The 23,239-nt window shown below is 36.2% G+C and overlaps 2 protein-coding genes across 2 annotated transcripts; both read right to left on the bottom strand.

Moving 5' to 3' along the window:
- Positions 1-13,754: 13,754 nt before the first annotated feature.
- On the bottom strand, positions 13,755-16,142 carry LOC116108188 (disease resistance protein At4g27190-like). Its single transcript, XM_031394458.1, has one exon. It carries the CDS (start codon positions 16,140-16,142, stop codon positions 13,755-13,757), a length of 2,388 nt encoding a protein of 795 aa, XP_031250318.1.
- A 1,266-nt stretch (positions 16,143-17,408) lies between these two features.
- LOC116108187 (probable disease resistance protein At4g27220) lies at positions 17,409-19,796 on the bottom strand. Its single transcript, XM_031394457.1, has one exon. The coding sequence runs from the start codon at positions 19,794-19,796 to the stop codon at positions 17,409-17,411; it is 2,388 nt and encodes a 795-aa protein (XP_031250317.1).
- Between the last annotated feature and the right edge of the window lie 3,443 nt (positions 19,797-23,239).

The following is a 23,239-nucleotide window of genomic DNA, read 5'->3' as shown; positions in this document are numbered from 1 at the left end:
GTCTGCATCTGGACAAGAGCCAAGTTTTCAACTTCTATTTTATATTATTACAACTGTTGAGCACTAAATTAATATACGGAAACCAATGTCTTGACTTCATAACCATTCTGTCAATCTATAATCTAAATTAAACAATGTAATGCGTTCAAAATTTTACTCTACTCTCGTTACTTGTAAAATATTAAAACCAAGATTTAAGAATTATTAGTCACGTAGAAGATAAACAATTTAACTTCTCTATACCATTTCAATGCTCTCTTCCCCTGTATTAACAATTTCAATTTATCATCAATGCAGAAAAAAGTTGTGCTCTGTTGGCACATACCTCCGTAACGTGCATTTGCTTCTTGAGATGTCCATGAACCTAACAATACCGATTTCTGAAGATATTAAAATCTACCAAAATTGCGTTTTGTTGACAACTGAATGCCATTGAAAATCATGACAAAGAACTGCATTGCTACCAGGACTTTTGGCTGTAGAACAACCAAGTTTAAGGGAAAGAAGCGGTAAAACAAACTCAGGACCATTGCATGAATGCATGTTCCTTATTGCACCCCTCCCACCTGCAATTACAACTAAGTCAACACCATTACCTGCAAAGACGAATTCCTTTTTTGTTATTTTCTTTTTATTTTAAGAAACTAAAAAGAATTCTATTAATAACATAAATAGAGACAAGGCTGCATTCCAATCTCCATGACTCTTTAATTCCTTCATGACTTGTAAAATTTGCTTTAAAAAATCCCAAGTACTTTGGTGTATGTATACCATCACTTGAAGTATTGGGAAGAAATTCAGTAGGTAAAATAACAGTAACAAGTTAACCTGGAGCCCAATTGGTGAGGTGGTCTTCCCCTTCCCCGTCTTAGATACTTACCCAGCACAACTTCCATTCCTGCAATCAACTAGCTAGTAACTTAGTTTTGTTAATATGTAGGCTAACTCCAAATAAGACCAATCTTAATATATCAAGTTTGCATGGACTAGATTTAAATGCTAGAGGTTTGGAAATGTACCTCCATTGGCAGATCACAATTTTATTGAACATTGTTATGCCTAAAATCATCGCTTATGTCAACTCAATAAAGTCTTTTTGTACTATTTGCCAAGCCTATACCCCCTTAAAGATATTCATACCAACCCTATCTCATTTCAAGAGATGAATAGACAAGAGCCTCCTGTGTCAAGGCAACTTGCAAAACACTCATTACTGACCTCAAAGGTGTATAATATTTGACACTTCTCTTCCCGAAAAGGGGAGGGGGGGGGGGGGGGGGGGGGGGGGGGGGGGGGAGGGGGGGGGAGTGTGGGCATATGAGAGCTAACATAGATTGAGCTTAATTTTTTCTCTCTGTAAACACTGTATTCTTCATCTTTGTATGTCTTATGGGCAAAATCATAAAAATGTTAGAGATCAATAAAATAACAGTGGATGTAGGATTTGCTTTAAGCATCCGAACCACTATAAAAACTCTCTTTCTAGTCTATTATTTATGTTTTCTACACATATATAATCTCAGCTCCATATTCAAATCTCATGGATCCATCACGTATAATTTTTAAGACTCTCTTAACACTTTGCACTGCGAGTCATTGATGTCCAAAATCAAGCGTCAACACATCAAATCAAGGTCCATTGATTGTCCTAAGCCTCAAAATATTTCACTGACATCCATCTCCCAATGGGAGAAAAGGAATTTATAAACCAGTGGTAGCACATTAAACCTTCACAGATCGAAGTCCTAGTACGTATTCCAAATAGTGAACAACACCTGACAGCACAACAGATTAAAAAGGAAAAATATTAAAGAAAAAATTAGGGGATATTTTTGCTACAGATGTTGGCACTTTACAGTCTAATTGAACTCAAAAATTGTAGTTGTTTACAATAATTTAGGTAATAAAGTATATAAGACATAATATTTATTTTTGACAAAAAAATTGTGAAATCATAGCTCGAAAAGAGCTGCTACATAACACTCATAAATCTTGTTTTATCATCATATACGTGTGTTTCTAGCACCAAAAAAAAAAAAAAAAAAAAAAAAAGAAAGCTCCGGAGGTTTTTTTCATGCATGAAGGATATTCAGATATTAACTGAACAAAATATTTTACTGACTGATATTACAATACTCTATGAAAGATTATGCTATCCTTAGGGACTGATCTTTTGTTGCATCAACCAAATTGAAACGCAATTGTATCAAGGAAAATGAGAACAGTCCAAAACAATTGGACAGAAAAACTGAAGAGAAACATAACAAGTATCAACTAATTCAATCAGTGTCACAAAGTAAAGATTCAAATTACAAAGGCATCACTATTCATTATAGGACCATGATCTCTTTAAACTAAAGAGCTCAGAAATGTAAGCAACACTTGACCCCAAGGAATAAATACAAAGTGCTAGACAAACATTGTCAAGAGTTGAAAACGTGTGCAAAAGAAACAAATGTCCATTAAAAGACATAAGGTGACTTAATTACCCACCAGTAAATCAGAATCTAAGCACATGAGTAGAGCTTCTCTCTCAAGATGCAATGTAAAGACTTATTAGATACTTCTGTTTTTGAAAAAACTAGAGCATGCCTATAAGAAAGCAGTAAAATTAAGAGAATCTAAAAAAGCTCGGACGTCATTGCTTCATTGAAAAAAATACTCATTCATTAGAGAGAAGGAAAGAGAGGAAAAAAAAGATTTTAAGAGAGATAATAACTTCCTAGATGCATAGATGCAGTAGGTCCTCCATATCCAAACATGCCAAAAAAAGGTTGTATTGTCACCAAAGAAACAGAGAATCTTGTAAATAAGAGAGTGAACAACTTCCAATAGAGAATATGACTAATATCAAAGTTATATGGAAACTGGGACAGCCGGTGAAGAGAAGACCGCATATTTATTTGCTGTAAAAAAAGCAATCACTACTAATATATGTATATACTATAAGGCAAGATACAAAATATTCACAGATTCACTTTACCTTTAATTATGAAGGTTTGCCTCCTACACCATGTTCTTTGGAATCCTATTATGTGAAGCACTCATCTTTCCCCTACACATAGAGATGAAATGGGTTGGCTGGGACCGGGTACCCTCGGCCCAAGCCCAGGCCCAGGCCCAACCCTATGACCCTGGCTTGAGCCAGTGCGGGCCCGTTGCGGGGATGTAGGGTAATGTCCAAGCTCGACCTAACGGGCTTTTTGTGACTCTCAATCTCACCCATTTTAATTTCTTAATTTATTTTCTTATATGTTCTTTGATATATTTTTTTTTTCATTCATATTACTTAATAATAGTATCTCTTGCTTTAATCACCATATTTTTTGTGTGTATAAATTAATATGGTGGATAGGGAGCTTGGGTTTGACTATCACAATGATTGTTATCATAAATTTATTTTAAAATCATAATCAAATCAATCAAATTTTAATTGTTTTTAAATGATAAAAACTCGGGCTAGGCCGGTGGGGCGGGCGGGGCGATGGCCATCCTTGGCCTAGCTGTACCTAGGGGTGGGCCCTAAAACCATGCCCAAGCCCATGCCCATCCACAAACATGGGTAATGTCTCGGCCCGTTGGGCTAAACTAAGAACACTATCGCTCTTTCCTCAAATGATTACACCAAACCACTCAAGATTACACAGATTACACAAGAAATCAGAATCAGAATAACAAGAACCTTAACTGTGTACAAAGAATACAGAACAAACTCTTTCGATGTGAGAAAACCCTCTATTTTGCGAATGAAGACTTTATCTTTTATATTGTTGACTTGTAGCGAATTCTCATCCGTTGGATTGTCTTTGGATCAAAGGTCAGGATTCATCTTGAAGTTGTCCAAAACGACACCATTCCACTAATATCCAGTACGTTGTCGTTTCAAGCATTCACTTCAATAATCTCAACCTTGAATGCTTAAACTCACCCTCAGTTCCCTCATAGTTCTGGTCTTCACAGATTACCTCACATGCAATAAGTTCAAGCAGTGCTTGAACTTTGTAGGAGAGACAATCTTGGTTCCCATGTCTGTTGGCTTATCCTCAGTAGATACTTTTCTTAGATCGATTACTCCTTGAGTAACTAAGTCTCTGACAAAATGGAAGCGGACATCTACATGCTTTGTTCGCTCATGATAAACTGGGTTCTTGCTCAAATGAATTGCGCTTTGGCTATCTGAATATAAGGTTACCTTTCCCTCTGTCAGCTTTGGTACGGCTAACAATCCTTGCAACCATAAGGCTTCTTTGAACACATCGGCAATGGCAATATATTCTGCTTCAGTTGATGAGAGGGCTACACTAGGCTGAAGCTGAGACTTCCAACTTATACAATTTCCTCCAAGAGTGAAATAATATGAAGTGGTGGATTTTTTTGTATCTTTGTCACCTGCAAAGTCAGAGTCTACAAAACCAACCAAGTCAGGTGTAGCATGCCTATTACAGAAATCTAATCTAACATTCAAAGAACCATTAATATACCTCAATACCCACTTTAAAGCAGCCCAATGCTCACTGCCTGGATTAGCCATAAATCGGCTCAATAGGGAGATGGCAAATGACAGGTCTGGTCTGGTGATGATCATTGCATACATCACAGATCCAACAACATTCGCATAGGGGACAGATTCCATTTTTATTAATTCAGCTTTAGTTTTAGGGCATTGACCTTTGTTTGACACAAAATGGTTTGCAAGAGGCATAGGCACCAGTTTTGAGTCTACCATACCAAACTTAGACACCAATTTTTCCAGGTATGATTGTTGCCTAATTTTTAGTTCATGTTTGCTCTTGTTTCTAGTAATGTCCATTCCTAGGATTATTTTTGCATTTCCTAGATCCTTCATGTCAAATTCTGACTTAAGCTTTCCTTTTAGCTCAAGTATTTTTGACTTGGACTTACTCACTAGTAACATATCATCCACATACAGTAAGAGATAAACATGCAGGTCCTTATCAAATTAAAATAAAAGCAACTATCATATCTAGTCCTAGTGAACCATATGCTTAGAATGAAAGTGTCAAACCTCTTGTACCACTGCCTAGGGGATTGTTTCAGTCCATACAGTGATTTGTGCAGGATGCATATATGATCAGGGGCTTTATAGTTTACAAAACCTATGGGTTGGCACATGTAAATTTCCTCTTCTAAGTTACCATGCAAGAAGGCAGTGGTTACGTCCATTTGTTCTAACTCAAGGTTGTAATGGGCAACTATGGAGAGCATTAGCCTAATGGTCTTGTACTTGACTACCGGGGAAAAGACTTCATTGAAGTCTATTCCCTTCCATTGGGTATACCCCTTAGTAACTAACCTAGCTTTGTACCTAGGTGGGTCAGTAGCTAAAATACCCTCTTTTATTTTAAACAACCATTTACATTGGATCAGTTTCTGGTCCTTTGGTTTGGGGACCAAGGACCAGGTTTTGTTTACTTTAAGTGATCTCATTTCCTCTTCCATTGCTGCCCTCCACTTCTCCTTTTCCTTGGAATTCATTGCTTTTTCATATGAGTCTGGTTGTATTATTTGAACCTCTGTTCCCGCAAGCAAGGCAGTGTATATTAATTCAGCACAAGAGAATCTAGCAAGGGGTCTTACCTCTCTTCTGATTCTGTCCCTTGCAAGTTGCTAGTGCTCTAGTTGGGCATGTTGTGGCTCTGATGCATCTGCTACAGTTTCTTGGTTTTGGACCATCAGGTCCTTGTTGGATTTCTGGTGCCTGTTCATCATTAGATTAAGGTGGTCCAGCCTGTTGACCCACAGGCTCCACCTCAATTGAAGTGGTCTCTATTGAGTAGTTTATTTGATCAGGTGAAGTGTTTTTCCTTGTGTCTGGGTTAGTGGATTTGCAAGGAAACACCCCTTCATTAAACACTACATCCCTTGAAATGATGATAATTACCCCTGGTGACTCTTTGTCCCAAAGTCTATATCTCTTGGTCCCCTCTTGGTATCCTAGGAATATACGCCTAGTGGACCTTGGATCTTGTTTTCCCCCTACTGTGTGTGCATAGGCTGCACACCCAAATACTCTAAAGTGATTTAAACTAGGCCTTCTACCAGACCACACTTCTTCAGGGCATCTAAAGTTTATGGCTGTAAAGGGACTTTTGTTTATCAAGTAGGTTGTTGTAGACAAAACCTCTCCCCAAAAAGTGTTAGGTAATCCTGAGGTGAATAACAAACATCTAACTTTTTCTAAGAGAGTCCTGTTCATTCTCTCAGCTACCCCATTCTGTTGAGGAGTTTTCCTTACTATTCTATGTCTTAGAATTCCTTGCTCACGACAAAATTTATCAAATTCAGTGTTGCAGTACTCTAATCCATTGTCAGTCCTTAGAGCTTTTACTTTCCTGTCTAGTTGATTTTCTACTAGAGCTTTCCACTCTTTAAACTTGTGCAGGGCTTGATCCTTGGTTCTTAGAGGGTAAGTCCACACTTTTCTGCTGAAATAATCCACAATTGGCATAAAATAACTGCTGCCCCCATGTGACCTCACTCTCTTAGGCCCCCACAGATTAGAATGTATATACTCTAAGCATCATTTGGCCAGGTGAGTACCCTTTTGGAAACTAACTCTGTGTTGTTTGCCTGGGACATAGTTCTCATAGAACTCCAGGGTTGATACAGTCTCTTTTCCTAACATACCCTGGTTGCTTAGGATATCTAACCCTCTTTGGCTCATATGACCCATCCTAAGGTGCCATTTTTCAGTAACTGATAGGTTTGAGGTGACTAAGGCTGTATTTAAGCAATCAGAACAGTATTCCCCACAAAGTATATATAACCCATTCCTTTTTTCTCCTTTCAGAATTAGGTTTTGGTTCCTATACATATTCAGCCACCCATTTTCGGCCTTATAATAACACCCTGCCTCATCTAGGGTTCCTAAGGATATCAGGTTCCTTTTTAGTTCAAGAATGAATCTAAAATGAGTGAGTTTTATCAATTTCCCTCCACAAAGTCTAAGGGTTATGTTTCCTATACCTTTCACCCTAAAAGCATTATTATTCCCCATGAATACAGTCTCCCTATCATAGTCTTCAAAATCTTGAAACCATTCCCTGTTGGGGCTCATGTGGAATGAGTAGCCAGAATCTAATACCCACTCTCTTGTATTGTCAGAAGCAGAAATAGTAAGAACTTCTATTTCTTCTGCTAAGTGTGTGGTAGAGGCTAGGTTGCTCCCTATGTTTCCCTGTTTTTGTTTCTTAAGCCACTAAAAACAATTCTTTTTCAAATGGCTAGTTTTGTTACAGAAAAAAACATTTTCAAGACTTAGTCTTATGCTTATTATTCCACTTTCCCTTTTTCTTATTTTTGGACCACTGGATAGAATGGGTTGAAAATTGTCAAGTTTTCCCCTTACAAACAGGTTGCTTCCATTTCGTTTTTGAACCTTTAATTCCAGTTCCTTAGCCTTAAGACCTGCCACTATCAAGTCAACACTAGGCATAGTACCGGAGTACTGAAGTGCATTTTTGACTACTTGGTAGTCATCATTTAGGGAATTCAACAGTATCATAGCCAAACTAGTTTCACCTAATTCTTGGTCTGTTCCCTTTAAGATTAGTGTCATTTTTAGGAATTCATCCAAGTTTTCCTTTATGGTCTTATTGCTATCCATCTTATATGAAAACAGGGCATCCTTAAGGAATGCTAAATTTGGTGCGGATTAAACAACATACAAGGATTCGAGCTTACCCCATAACCCCAGAGGGGTTTCGATTCCATTAACCTTTCTCAATACACTATCTGATAGGTTCATCACGATCAGGTTGTAGGCTTCTTCGTCAATCTCCTCATTTTTCTTCAGTTTTTCTTTGGTCCACTTCTTGGGATCCTTCTCCAGTGCAAGGCCAACTTTGTTATGCGAAAGTAGGGCTTTCATTTTCTTCTTCCAACTCCCGAAGTCGATCTTCCCATCATATTGGGAGATCTCCATTCGGGTGGTGGTGTTAGTCATGGTTCTGTGTTTGATTTTTTGTTTAGGAACGAAGAAATCAAGAACTCGATACAGATTTGACTCTTTACAACATGACCCACAGAAACCCTAATTTGTTTTACCCTTGGTGTAATTTAGACTGATAACCTCGGATATTGGCTCTAAGAATCCTCAATTTGATCAAGAAACCCTAGATTTGAGAAACCCCCAAAATCGAGAAACCCTAATTTCTTTGATCTGAGAAAACCCTAATTCAGACACCCAAAGGTTATTGCCTAACGAATAAAGGCTCTGATACCACTGTTATGCAACAACCAAGAAACAAATCACAACCCAACCAATCTGAATCAAGAAAGCACACACACAAACAACAACAATTTTATCGTGGTTCACTTGCTCTATTTTTGAGCAAGCTACATCCACGTTGAACTCCGGAAAAGGGGAGTTCGCTGCACTACGATTAATAAATTCAATCACTTATAGTCCTAGATTCGAATACGCCCAAAAACCCTAACTCACACACCTCTGATTCAAACCTGCAATCTGACCCTAGGAGTACTCTAACCCTGGAATCCCTAAACTAAGAACACTATCGCTCTTTCCTCAAATGATTACACCAAACCACTCAAGATTACACAGATTACACAAGAAATCAGAATCAGNACACTATGGTTCTTCCCTCAAATGATTACACTACAATCACTCAAGATACCACAGATTACACACAAGAATCAGACGCAAAATATCAAGAACCCTAATCAAGAACAACGAACATAGAACAGGCTCTCTCTTTCTCTCAAACTGTCTTGTTTTCACGAAGACCCATCCTTTATAGTGTTGACTTGTGGCTTCCTCTCAACCGTTGGAATTGCACTGAATCAATGGTCAGGATTTGTCTTCAAGCTTGTTCAAAACGACACCGTTCCACTGATACTCAGTACAACGTCGTTCCAAGCATTCACTTTCAACACTTATTAATCTCTTCAGTCTTCCCACTCCACCGGCAACGACGTCGCATTAGACATGATCTTCAAGGAAAAGGTGGTAGAGTATTACATGGAAGAGGTGAGATCGATTGAACCAAGTTTTTATAGTTTTGGAATTGGAGATGAACTAATTGTCTTTATTCATTTAAAGTTTGATGCAATAATAATAATAATAATAATAATAATAATAATAATAAAAGAATCCTCCTGATGATTTTGCAATTAATAACAAAAATTATTTTGTTATTAATGTATCATTAGGAAACCGTTACATTATTATAAGTTAATGAACATTTACTCAATTACTTTTTTACCATTTATATCAATACCTAAAACTTAACAATATTATGATTTATGTTATTTTAAAAACTTCAGGAAGATTTTTCTTATTCAACTATATATATATATATATATATATATACGTGTGTGTGTGTGTGTGTGTGTATCTAGGGATGGGCAAAAAAATAGGGTAGAACCAGAACCAATGGGTACCCGGGTTTCGGTTTCAGTTCCAGTTCTTACTGGGAACTGACTGTCACAAGGTCAGTTTCAGTTCCGAAAACCTGGAACCAACACTGTGGGTACTCGGGTTTCAGTTCCAGTTCCTACTCGGAACCGACTGCTATAAGGTCCAGTTCCGGTTCTACCACCTTAGGAACCGAAACCGGACCCTAGAATCATGACTAAATTAAAATATTAAAAAAATATAAGAACCATTGTAAAATTTTACGATTCAATTAAAGTTTTTTTGTATTTCTTTCGGAATTTTCTCTTGTTTTGCTTATTTTATTCACAACTGAATTTAATTGATGTCTTACCTTGTTATTAAAATTAATTCACCATTCTTAGTAAAAACAGCTTTATTTTTCTGTTCATTTCCTTCTCCTCACCTATACTGAACACAGCAACATCTATTTTTTTCCTTCCGTTTTCTTCTCATTGATATTGAACACAACACAACACACACACACACACACACACAAACATGAAATCCAAATCCAACAAATTCCGCCATTTAACATTAATATTAACAAGAACCCAAATCTTCATTTTTCATACAAAAAATCAATTTAGCATAATTCTTTTTTTTATTATTATTCATACAAAAAATCAACAAAGCATTAAAAAAAAAAATCAATTCGGCTAGACTTTCAAATTCTTCCTGCTATTTTTAAAAATTCGGCACAAAACCTCTTTTAATAAATGCTAAAAAAAGAGAAGGAGAAGAAGAAGATAAGAGAAGAAAAGACATCTACAATAGGGTGTTCTTCGTTTTCTCTTTGCTAGGGTTTTGTTGGGGGAAGAAGATGAGAAGAGAAGAGAGGAGAAAATTTGGCTTGTTTTGTTCAAAGATGAAGGGAATAGAGGGATAGGCGTAACTTTTAGGGCTACCTTGACTAGGGTTTTGTGTGGGGAAGAAGACGATAAGAGAATAAACAAGAGAACTTGGCTTAGTTTGTTTATAAGCGATGCTTAGAGTTTTAGCTTATAAAAAAGGTTTTTCAAAGTGATTGGTACATGATTTATAATCCAGTGGTCGAAATTCGTTGTGAAATGGGGGTGTATTTGTAACTTTTTAAGGGTTTATTTGTCATTTTTGAAACAAATATGGACCATTGAATTTTACCATACCCGGAACCGGAACCTATAAAACAGGTTTCGGTTCTAGCTATTAAGGAACCAGAACCATCGATCCTGGTTCTGGTTCCGGTTCCATTTTTCAGGAACTGGCCAGTTCCGGTTCCTTTGAACCCGCCCACCCCTATGTATGTATGTATATGTGTATCTACGCATGCATGCATGCATGTCTGTATGTATGCATGTGTGTGTGTGTACGTATGTTTACATGTGTGTATGTATATATGTATGTATGTGTATTAAAGCTTTGAGAGAGGGCCAAATATTATGTACTTATAAATCAGTTAAGATATTAAAATAATAAATGCTGAGTATGTCACATGAATTTATTCATAATATTATTGTTTATTAATATTTATGTTTAATTATTAATTACTAAACAATTGAAGTAATAGTCTTTTTTTTTTCCCCCTTTTTTTTCAACACTTAATTTTTATTATCGCAATATTCTTTAAAAATTCTTTAGATAGTGGGAAACAAAATTTCAAAATGTTTTTAAATATTAATTCTAACTAATAATAATAATAATAATAATAGAAGATATTCTTTCTTTGTAGTCTATGGAATATTCATTATTTAAAGATTTTAAGGGTAGGGAGAGACAGCTTTGAATATTTCATTAATTAAAAGCCGCAATAGCTTTGCAGAATATGAATAAATCAATATTTTCGATATAAAAAAAGATAAATATTTTGATATCAATGCTTTTGAAAAAGAGCACAAAATAAAAGCAGTCCCAATAGAGCATAAAATCTTTGTAGATAGTGAAAAAATAATAAAAAAATAAATGTAAAGATGATGCAACAAAGTAAAAGCAAAATGTGATGTGTTATTAAATTATTTGTTTCTTTTTTTATTGTACGCAGAGATAATATAAAAGAGTATTCCTTTGTACTCTTATGTTTGCGAACAATGGACAATGTTAAAGCAGAGAAGTGGAGTCCACCATGTAGAGCGAATAAACACCATCAATGGGTTCAGACAACTATTATACCTGTTAAATAAGTAATCAACAGTTCAAATTCTGAATTAATTATAATTCTATCAAATAATTAAATATAAAAATAATAAAGTTAATCGTTAATCACTAATTAAATATTTACTTTATTTGTTAAATTATATTTTAGATGATTGAAATATAATAAATTATTTTAAAATAAAAAATATATATTTAAATCTTTGATAGCTTTATATAAATTAACTCAATAGTGACATTTCAACTTAGCTTTACATGAATTTGATAATTAAGTCGATAATCAAATTTCAACTTAGCTTTATATCAATTGATAATTAACTTTATAATAGTATTTCACTTAACTACAGATAAATTATTAATAAACTTTGAAATTATTTATTATGATACGCTATTAGTTAATATTGCACTAAATAGTACTATATAGAATAAAACCTCTTTATATTTATAATGGTGTGACAAACTAATTTTATTATTATAAAGAGATTATAACTTAGTAGAGGTGTAGTTACAAAAATTATTTTTTTGACTTAGTTATTTTATAATTCACATTTTAGTAGTATGTATTAGGATTTTAATTCATTGTTTTAATAGTCATTACTACAATTAGACAAAAAGAGAAACAAAATAATCCTAAGAATGATAGTATGAAAATACAAAAAGTTTCGTGTCAAGAAGCTCTAAACATGCTTGAGAAGCTAAAAATATTTTCGCAAGAAAGTATCGATGCTTGCGAGCTATTATATACCTACAAGTTAAAAGATGCGATAACAACTCTAAAGTATAAATCATTATCTCAAATAACTTTATTTTATATTAAACATTTAGTGTAACATAACATATATATATATTGCAATATAAAGATAATTATTACTATGTGAAAGCATGGTTTTAGAACCCGGATTGGCCCGACCGGCTTAACCGGTTGGACCGGGACCTAGGGCTTTCTCCGGGTCAGGTAACCCTTTCAACTATTTCAAGTTTAAAATCTAGCAAACACACCCCTGATTAATACGCATCAGTCCCTGAAGGTTTGAAATCCAGCAAACACACCCTCTAGCCAAACGCAAATCGACGATGACCTCCCCTTTTCCGGCAACCTTCCACCTTCCCTTGCTATCAGAAACCACCTTCTGACTTTCTCCTAGGCCATGACGTTTCATCTCCCGCTGCTGCGCGATATTTAGTCGTCCAACAATTTTTCTTCCATTTTCCAACGTCGATCGTGCCTTCTCTGACATCGATAGGCCTCCTCAACCACCAATCTACCTTCTCCCAAGCTCTCTTGTCGTCGTTCAGGAACATCCACAGTCATCTCGCCAAAAAAAGTCATTGTGAATGTTTGACTTCCACCACCGATTTGCCATTTTTCAGCAATGCCTCAACTTGCTAGCTGTCGATTCGTCCTCCTTATCACCCGATCTACCCTCCCTGGTGTGTCACCGCCGCTCTCCCAATCAATCGTCAATTTGATTTGGCTAGGGGTTGTGTTTGCTAGATTTCAAACCTATAGGGTCTGATGGAATTTATTAGAGGTGTGTTTGCTAGATTTTAAACTTAACCCGTGATCCGGTAGCCTGAATGGGTCACTCCCCGGGTCAGGTTTTAAAACCTTGTATGAAGGTAACTTTCGTAAGACGAGAATTGGAAAAATTATAATTTTTACAATGTGGAGTTTATTTTTATTTATAACTATCCTAAGTTGGGAATATAATTTTTTATGACTATATAAAGGTTATTCTTATAGAGAGTATCAGTGGTTTTACAATATTAATTATCCAGTCATATTTAATCTAATCCAATCCAATCCAATCTAGTTCAGTAAGTCAAACACTCCCTTTGTCTGCTAGTTTGATGATAGATAGTCGTAAGCAGGATAAATATTCACTGAGTAATGCTATGCTTACTCACGAACTTACTAACCACTTTACTCACCTTTGTTAAAATTACATATGGTACCCGTACTATGCTTATGGTACCCGTATTATGTTTTATATTTACAAAGGTTAGTAAGATGGTTAATAAATTCATGAGTAAGCATAGCATTATTGATATTCACTTGTACACGAACTTGAATCCACAAATAAAAAAACTTTAATTCATAATTCATAAGTTAAAGATGATTTAGAGATATATTATTCGAAAACTTCTACAATAAATAGTTAAAGAGTAAGTACACAAGGAAAACAAATCAAACATAACAAATTGTGCATCAAGATAGGAATTCTTTTACACCCTCTAAATGATTTCTCGCATTGTCATTTGCCCAAGCCAAATTGTTCCACCAACGTTCAGTGCACTTGATCTTTCTCAATCTGGCTGCATTTGAAATGGTAGATGGGAAATTTCTTAGCTCCTCGCAGGCTCTAATCATTATTGTCTCCAAGGAAGGCCAATCCAATGGCGTTACTGCACTGCAAATGTTAGACAATCTTGGCAGATTAATGAGCTGCAAATTCTTCAGTTTAGGAAAGGCCCCAGATTCAACTATAATGCCAGTCTCAAAAATCTCTTCAATCACGCGACAGTCCTCGACTTGTAAAAATTGTAACTGGTTAAGTCGGAGGGCCATTGCTTCTGAGACAAGTGCTTTTAAACTGTGGCATCCTTTTAGCGTTAGAGTTGTAAGCATGGTAAGACTTTTGGAGTCTATTGGACCATTCCAAATGTGCACCAGTTTCGGAAGACTCAGTAAGTGTAACTCATTCAATTGCTGAAATGCCGGGCCTCCTGCAAGATCACCATCAATGATGCTTGTCATTTCACCACATTCTTCAATTACACAAGCTTCAAGCCCTCCTAGTTTATCAGCAGTGCTTAAACATGATATATTGACAACATTATTACCAATCAGCTCCAGAGCACATGCTTCCTCCAATATCTTTGCAACTGCATCAGGAAATCCTTCACCTGCAGAAAATCTCAAATGCTTTTCAGCTGTGCATTTGCATTTTGAGTCAATTAATTTTACAGGAGGACTGCTTCTTCTCTGATAACCGACATCGATGCTAAATGATCTGAAGCTGTTACCTCGCCACAATGTGTCGTTTCCATTCCATGATTTACTTTTATTGACAAAAGTCTGCAAGCAATCCACAGAGGGAAAGTAGAAACTAAGAGTTCTTAGTTCTTCCAAGGTAGCAATTTCCTCTGCAATACTTTCTGCGTTTTGGATCCATCTCCTGCTGGCGGGATTCACATAAATACTCAGCTCTTCTAATGATTGAAGCCTGGCAATTATGTTAGTAGCGATCATCTCCTTTGGTCCAGAGTCCACATGGTTGTGATTCTCAAAATTTTCTATAAATGAAACTCTTAGACACTTAAGATTGGTCAATTGTCCAATTTGAGCAGGCAAACTATGAAATCCAGAATGACATAAATCCAAAATTTCAAGTCTTTGGAGACCTCCTATCTCAACAGGGAGATGTGTTAATTGACTGCAACGATTCAGGAATAACACATTGAGATTTACCAAGCTGGAGATGGATGATGGAAGTGACTTGATATTGGTATCATGTAAGTCAAGAAGTTGAAGGCCATTCATATAACTGAAGAATGAACTTGGAAATTCTGCCAAGCTACATTCCTGGACAAACAGAGCTAAGATTCTACAACATTTGGGACTTTCTGGAAAAATTAATTGGCATGAACTAATCAGTGAGATCCTATCTGCCGATTCCCATTCTTCTTCTCTAATCTTTTCCCTCTCTTTTACTAAAATTCTGACCCTGTTCTCCCTGCAATTAGCGATTCTCAATGCTGCTCGCTGGAAATGCTGATACATCTTATAGTGTGCCCATTTACTTCCCTTTTCCAGTAAAGCTTTCTTCACTAATTCATCCAAAATCGCGTGCCCTCTATCACGTGCCTCCCCGAGCGTTTGGAGCCCCACCAAAAATTGCTCTGCTCTCCAGCACTCAATGATGTAGTCTCGGGGAACCTCATAGCCAGCTCGGAAAACAGCCCAATATAACAAGCAGAGTTTCTTTTCATCCCCTAGCTTGTCACATTCAAGTTTGAAGACCCTGTAGAAGTCTTCCAATTCTTGCCTTTGTTCTCCACTTGGTGATCTTAATTGACTCAAAAAAGAGCGCCATATGGCTGGATCATTCACATTTTTCAAGCTAGCTCCGATGATCTTAACCATATTTGGCATCCCACCACACTCATTGATTATTAATCTTGCTATTGGCTTGATGTTTCGATTTTCCTTCAAATGAACTCCAACTATTTTCCAGAATAACTTTCCAGCGTCCTCGTCCGATAATCTCCGAATATTGATATCGACATCCGTTTGCCAGCATATATTTCTGTCTCTACAGGCAAACACCACCTTCCTTGCTTCATGCTCCTCACAAATCCCTACTTCTTCCAAATTAATCTCTGAAGAAACTCCATCAAAAAATAACACATACCTTTTATTCTTCAGCTCCTCAGATATCATTTCCGCTCTTTGGTCATTGTTCTGTTCATCCGCTTTTAGATTTAACTGCCTCACAAGTATTTCCTGCACTTCTCTGACATTTCCATCAGGGTTTACGTTTACCCAGAAAACTACATCAAATAATTTACCAACTGCTTCATGCAGATTTTCCATTATTGTAGTTTTCCCAACTTTAAAATCTAGCAAACACACCCCTAATTAATACCATCAGTCCCTGAAGGTTTGAAATCTAGCAAACACACCCTCTAGCCAAATGCAAATCGGCGATGACCTCCCCTTTTCCGGCAACCTTCCACCTTCCCTTGCTGTTAGAAACCACCTTCTGACTTTCTCCTAGGCCATGACGTTTCATCGCCCACTGCTGCGCGATGTTTAGTCGTCCAACAATTTTTCTTCCATTTTCCAACGTCAATCGTGCCTTCTCTGACATCAATAGGCCTCCTCAGCCACCAATCTACCTTCTCCCAAGTTCCCTTACCGTCGTTCACGAACATCCACAGTCATCTCGCCAAAAAAAGTCATTGTGACTGTTTGACTTCCACCACCGATTTGCCATTTTTCAGCAATGCCTCAACTTGCTAGCTGCCGATTCGTCCTCCCTATCACCCGATCTACCCTCCCTGGTGTGTCACTACCACTCTCCCAATCAATCGTCAATTTGATTTGGCTAGGGGTTGTGTTTGCTAGATTTCAAACCTAGAGGGTCTGATGGTATTTATTAGAGGTGTGTTTGCTAAATTTTAAACTTGTCAAACCATTGGTTAAACCGGTTAACCCGTGACCCGGTAGCCTGAACGGGTCACTCCCCGGGTCAGGTTTTAATACCTTGTGTGAAGGTAACTTTCGTAAGACGAGAATCTGAAAAATTATAATTTTTACAATATGGGGTTTATTCTTATTTATAACTATCCTAAGTTTGGAATATAATTTTTTATAACTATATAAAGGTTATTTTTATAGAGAGTATCAGTGGTTTTACAATATTAATTATCTAGTCATATTTGATCTAGTCCAATCCAATCTAGTACAGTAAGTCAAACACTCCCTTTGTCTGCTAGTTTGATGATAGATAGTCATAAGTAGGATAAATATTCACCGAGTAATGCTGTACTTACTCACGAACTTACTAACCACTTTACTTACCTTTGTTAAAATTACATATGGTACCCGTACTATGCTTATAGTACCCGTACTATGCTTTATATTTACAAAGGTTAGTAAGATGGTTAGTAAGTTCGTGAGTAAGCATAACATTATTGATATTCACTTGTACACGAACTTGAATCCACAAATAAAAAAACTTAAATTCATAATTCATAAGTTAAAGATGATTAGAGATATATTATTCGAAAACTTCTACAATAAATAGTTAAAGAGTAAGTACACAACGAAAATAAATCAAACATAACAAATTGTGCATCAAGATAGGAATTCTTTTACACCCTCTAAATGATTTCTCACATTGTCATTTGCCCAAGCCAAATTGTTCCACCAACGTTCAGTGCACTTGATCTTTCTCAATCTGGCTGCATTTGAAAAGGTAGATGGGAAATTTCTTAGCTCCTCGCAGGCTCTAATCATTATTGTCTCCAAGGAAGGCCAATCTAATGGCGTTACTTCACTGCAAATGTTAGACAATCTTGGCAGATTAATGAGCTGCAAATTCTTCAGTTTAGGAAAGGCCCCAGATTCAACTATAATGCCAGTCTCAAAAATTTCTTCAATCACGCGACAGTCCTCGACTTGTAAAAATTGTAACTGGTTAAGTCGGAGGGCCATTGCTTCTGAGACAAGTGCTTTTAAACAGTGGCATCCTTTTAGCGTTAGAGTTGTAAGCATGGTAAGACTTTTGGAGTCTATTGGACCATTCCAAATGTGCACCAGTTTCGGAAGACTCAGTAAGTGTAACTCATTCAATTGCTGAAATGCCGGGCCTCCTGCAAGATCACCATCAATGATGCTTGTCATTTCACCACATTCTTCAATTACACAAGCTTCAAGCCCTCCTAGTTTATCAGCAGTGCTTAAACATGATATATTGACAACATTATTACCAATCAGCTCCAGAGCACATGCTTCCTCCAATATCTTTGCAACTGCATCAGGAAATCCTTCACCTGCAGAAAATCTCAAATGCTTTTCAGCTGTGCATTTGCATTTTGAGTCAATTAATTTTACAGGAGGACTGCTTCTTCTCTGATAACCGACATCGATGCTAAATGATCTGAAGCTGTTACCTCGCCACAATGTGTCGTTTCCATTCCATGATTTACTTTTATTGACAAAAGTCTGCAAGCAATCCACAGAGGGAAAGTAGAAACTAAGAGTTCTTAGTTCTTCCAAGGTAGCAATTTCCTCTGCAATACTTTCTGCGTTTTGGATCCATCTCCTGCTGGCGGGATTCACATAAATACTCAGCTCTTCTAATGATTGAAGCCTGGCAATTATGTTAGTAGCGATCATCTCCTTTGGTCCAGAGTCCACATGGTTGTGATTCTCAAAATTTTCTATAAATGAAACTCTTAGACACTTAAGATTGGTCAATTGTCCAATTTGAGCAGGCAAACTATGAAATCCAGAATGACATAAATCCAAAATTTCAAGTCTTTGGAGACCTCCTATCTCAACAGGGAGATGTGTTAATTGACTGCAACGATTCAGGAATAACACATTGAGATTTACCAAGCTGGAGATGGATGATGGAAGTGACTTGATATTGGTATCATGTAAGTCAAGAAGTTGAAGGCCATTCATATAACTGAAGAATGAACTTGGAAATTCTGCCAAGCTACATTCCTGGACAAACAGAGCTAAGATTCTACAACATTTGGGACTTTCTGGAAAAATTAATTGGCATGAACTAATCAGTGAGATCCTATCTGCCGATTCCCATTCTTCTTCTCTAATCTTTTCCCTCTCTTTTACTAAAATTCTGACCCTGTTCTCCCTGCAATTAGCGATTCTCAATGCTGCTCGCTGGAAATGCTGATACATCTTATAGTGTGCCCATTTACTTCCCTTTTCCAGTAAAGCTTTCTTCACTAATTCATCCAAAATCGCGTGCCCTCTATCACGTGCCTCCCCGAGCGTTTGGAGCCCCACCAAAAATTGCTCTGCTCTCCAGCACTCAATGATGTAGTCTCGGGGAACCTCATAGCCAGCTCGGAAAACAGCCCAATATAACAAGCAGAGTTTCTTTTCATCCCCTAGCTTGTCACATTCAAGTTTGAAGACCCTGTAGAAGTCTTCCAATTCTTGCCTTTGTTCTCCACTTGGTGATCTTAATTGACTCAAAAAAGAGCGCCATATGGCTGGATCATTCACATTTTTCAAGCTAGCTCCGATGATCTTAACCATATTTGGCATCCCACCACACTCATTGATTATTAATCTTGCTATTGGCTTGATGTTTCGATTTTCCTTCAAATGAACTCCAACTATTTTCCAGAATAACTTTCCAGCGTCCTCGTCCGATAATCTCCGAATATTGATATCGACATCCGTTTGCCAGCATATATTTCTGTCTCTACAGGCAAACACCACCTTCCTTGCTTCATGCTCCTCACAAATCCCTACTTCTTCCAAATTAATCTCTGAAGAAACTCCATCAAAAAATAACACATACCTTTTATTCTTCAGCTCCTCAGATATCATTTCCGCTCTTTGGTCATTGTTCTGTTCATCCGCTTTTAGATTTAACTGCCTCACAAGTATTTCCTGCACTTCTCTGACATTTCCATCAGGGTTTACGTTTACCCAGAAAACTACATCAAATAATTTACCAACTGCTTCATGCAGATTTTCCATTATTGTAGTTTTCCCAACTCCCGGAGGCCCCCATACGCAGATTGTCTTTATTTTGACATCTCTGAGATATTCTTGCAACAGTTCTACATGTTCATTAAGTGATGGAACTCTTCAATTTTCTTGGCACCCTTCTGATGATTGGAGCTAGTCCTTCTCAACCATTACTTGAACTTGCCCAATTTATTCTTTAAACAGACAATCTCCTCTGTTTTTTCCACTATTCTTTTACCAAGCTTCAGGAATCTCAACAACGGGCCTACTCCACACACACATTTGCGGATATTCTGATACTCATCTTCAACTCCTTGATCTCTTCCTTCATCTTTTCCACATCTTAGCCAGTTTCACATTTGAGTCTTCTCCATTTTAAATTTTTTCTATCACCTGTGTTTTGATGTCTGCCTCTTCTACACAGAGTCTTTCTTCCTCTTCAAGCTTGGCAAAATTCTGGCTCATATTTTTCACATAAGCGAGCTTCTGCTTCAAACAATTGAACATGTTTTTTCCTCCTTTAGTGCCGCGCAACCATTGCACCAGCTGCTTGCTCGATCATTGCTGCCTCCATTCTCCAAGTAAAATCTTTGAAAATGCCTGTGATGAGAATTATTATCAGAATAGAGCACGAAGTGAGATTTTTTTTTTCTCTTCTTTTTTAAACGATTAATCAAAATGTTGTACTTTGCTTTTTGATTACCTTAGGTATCTCCCTGAGGATTTAGTTCAAAAATTAAAAAAAAAAATGTTAAATAAATAGGGAAAAATAATAAAAATGAAAATGAAAAGAAACTCATGTTAATCCATTTTCGGCCTTTGAAGAACATTAGAAAGCAAATTCAGTAGCACTTTGAAGATGATGCAATACTGTCAAAATTCAAAGTTTTTAATGATAAAAAATATATCAAGCTAATAGCTAGCTATATATACATATTTAAATCTCCAGAAATCTTCGAACTTGATTTGAGAACTTGAGTTTGAAACTGGAATCCTGTCGATACGTAGGTAACTAATTAAATGAAAAGGTTTAGAAAAATAAATACCTTAAAGATAAAATTTCTCAGGCATCGATCAATCTGTCTCTTCTTCTGCTTAGATTCTCCCTGATGCAGCTCAAAGGTAGAAGAAGAAGCTATTGCAACAACAATGAAAACATAATTTATATTGGATATTTGCGGTGGACCGTGCCATGAGCACGAATTGGCATCTTTCTTTTCCTGAGGAAATTCTGTGGAAATTTTCTTTCTTTTTTTTTTTTATGTTGCAGGAACTATTTGATCAGTGGGATGGAATGGACTTTAGAGATTGACTCTCGACAAAAATATATATTGTTTGTATATATAATTCCTAGATGTGAAAAGAAAATATGCCAACTTTGTCGGGGAAAGAAAAAGAAAAGTTTTTGAAACTTGAAAGTGAGGATTGGGTTGCATCATATGTTCTAAAGTATTCAATAACGATAATTTTGATGAATCAAATATCATAGTTTGAAAAAGGGGGACAGTTCGAATTAGTTGATAATTTTAATTGAAATTTTGTGATTTTTTTTTTTTTGGAAAGGACAAGTATACTCACTTGATATGAATTTTTACCAGAACAAAATACAAAGATGTAATTACAATAGAAAATCATTGGTGTAATGTAATTGATTAAGAGTATTTGGACAAAGTTGTGTTTAAGCTTTTAAATAGTTAATAGAAACATTAAAGTGAATTTAAGATTATTGAATAGAGGATGATCATATATTGTTGATGCTCGATTTTGACAACAATGACTCGCACGTGGAAAACGCTGAATTGACTCAAGAGACACACGTGAACGAGGGATTGAGAGTGTAAAAATGGGAAAACAATGTTTAAAGTGGTTTGGATGCGTAAACAAGCGAATCCTACGTCTACTGATATTGTATTTATATTTGAAGGATCAGGTTGCGGCTAGCGAGCTGACTTTAGAGTATTGAGAATATAATATGAGGGAGAGAGAAAGAGAGAGAGAGAGAGTAAGTTATTACAGAGTAAAAATGAGCTAATCCCACAAACGGGAGATAAGCTTTCTATTTATAGTGGGATACATTAAGATAATGATTGCTGAATCTGGGAGTGGATCAGGTTACCGTGCAAATCTTTCCTTGTGTCCCGTCTTTTACCTACTTCAAGGGATTTGCACGACATGTGCAGGGATTAGACACGTGGAACACCTTCAGCTTCTTGCCATTCTGGTGCGCACCCACTACATTGGCAGAAGTGCTCTGCTCATGTCACCACACGACGTGGCTGCGCCTGAACAACTGCAAGACCTTCCCGAGGTCTGACTGCTTACGCTGACAGGGCGCTGAATCAATGCTACTTTTCCAGGCATAACGTATATAATCTAAAATAGAACACAAAACCCAATATTACAACTTAAATATAATTTAGATTCAATCCAACTAAAAGAAACTAGATTAATTTAATCCAAATAATAAATATATAAATCTCTTTAAACAATATCCAACTTATGTTAATTAGTTGTGATTCTTGTTAGAAGTTTTATTTTGTTCCGCAGCGCCAATTTAGTAGACTATTGTAACGTATATATGTGTTGGCACTGTCACCTCCCTTGAGTTAGTTTTTGAGGGTAAATTTTACCCAAACCCATAAATCTAACCCACTTAGAATAGGAAATTGTATAAAGTAATAAGTTTCTCTAGTCTCAACAAAATTATCATAGACATGTTTTACTCTAAGGTACTTCTATATTATTTAACTTTTAAAATAAATGATAATTCTTAATTTAAGGAAATTTAAAAATACAATGATTTTTATCTAATTAAAATAAACATGTGATATATTGTTTTACTATTACATTTTAATAAAATAAAATTTTCACTAAAAAGAGATTGAAAAAAAAAAAAAAAAGGCTTAGGATGTTTCATATATTGTTAAAACAATAGATTAATTAATTATTCAAACTAGGAATGGAATTGAATTCCGCAGCTTCACCCTTGGATGAAGAATCTAATTCCATTCTTTAAGGCAATTTAAGATCAATAATTAATTAATCAAGTTCATTAAGATTAATCAAACATAAAATAAAACATTTGATTTTAATATTCTTGTTTAAAGTTATATGCTAAGACATTGGTTGCTTATGCTTGCATGACATGAATGCTTGTGATAATATATAATATTTGTAGTACCCGACTTAGGTTCCTGGAAAATTGATGTTGGGACAATTCCCAACATTATTTACTTCAATTTTTTTCTTATTCTATTAAGGAATACCTTTGTTGTTGAAATTCTTTAATTTTACATATTCAAATTTCAATAAATGCAGCATATATATTTTTTTTTGTATAAACTTTCCCTGTTGAGAATTTTACCGCTATTGTGGATTTTGGGATTTTGACGTCAATCACTTGTGAACTCAAAGAACATTTAATTGCTATAGAAAATTTCCCATTATACAAT

The sequence above is a fragment of the Pistacia vera genome, unplaced genomic scaffold (assembly GCF_008641045.1).
Source record: "Pistacia vera cultivar Batoury unplaced genomic scaffold, PisVer_v2 Contig557, whole genome shotgun sequence".
In the NCBI taxonomy this organism is placed as follows: Eukaryota; Viridiplantae; Streptophyta; class Magnoliopsida; order Sapindales; family Anacardiaceae; genus Pistacia; species Pistacia vera.
This window is presented reverse-complemented; position numbering and strand designations above follow the sequence as displayed.

Excerpts from the sequence above, each read along its gene's own strand:
- LOC116108188 (XM_031394458.1), bottom strand. The coding sequence starts at position 16,142 with ATGGAAAATCTGCATGAAGCAGTTGGTAAATTATTTGATGTAGTTTTC.
- LOC116108187 (XM_031394457.1), bottom strand. The coding sequence starts at position 19,796 with ATGGAAAATCTGCATGAAGCAGTTGGTAAATTATTTGATGTAGTTTTC.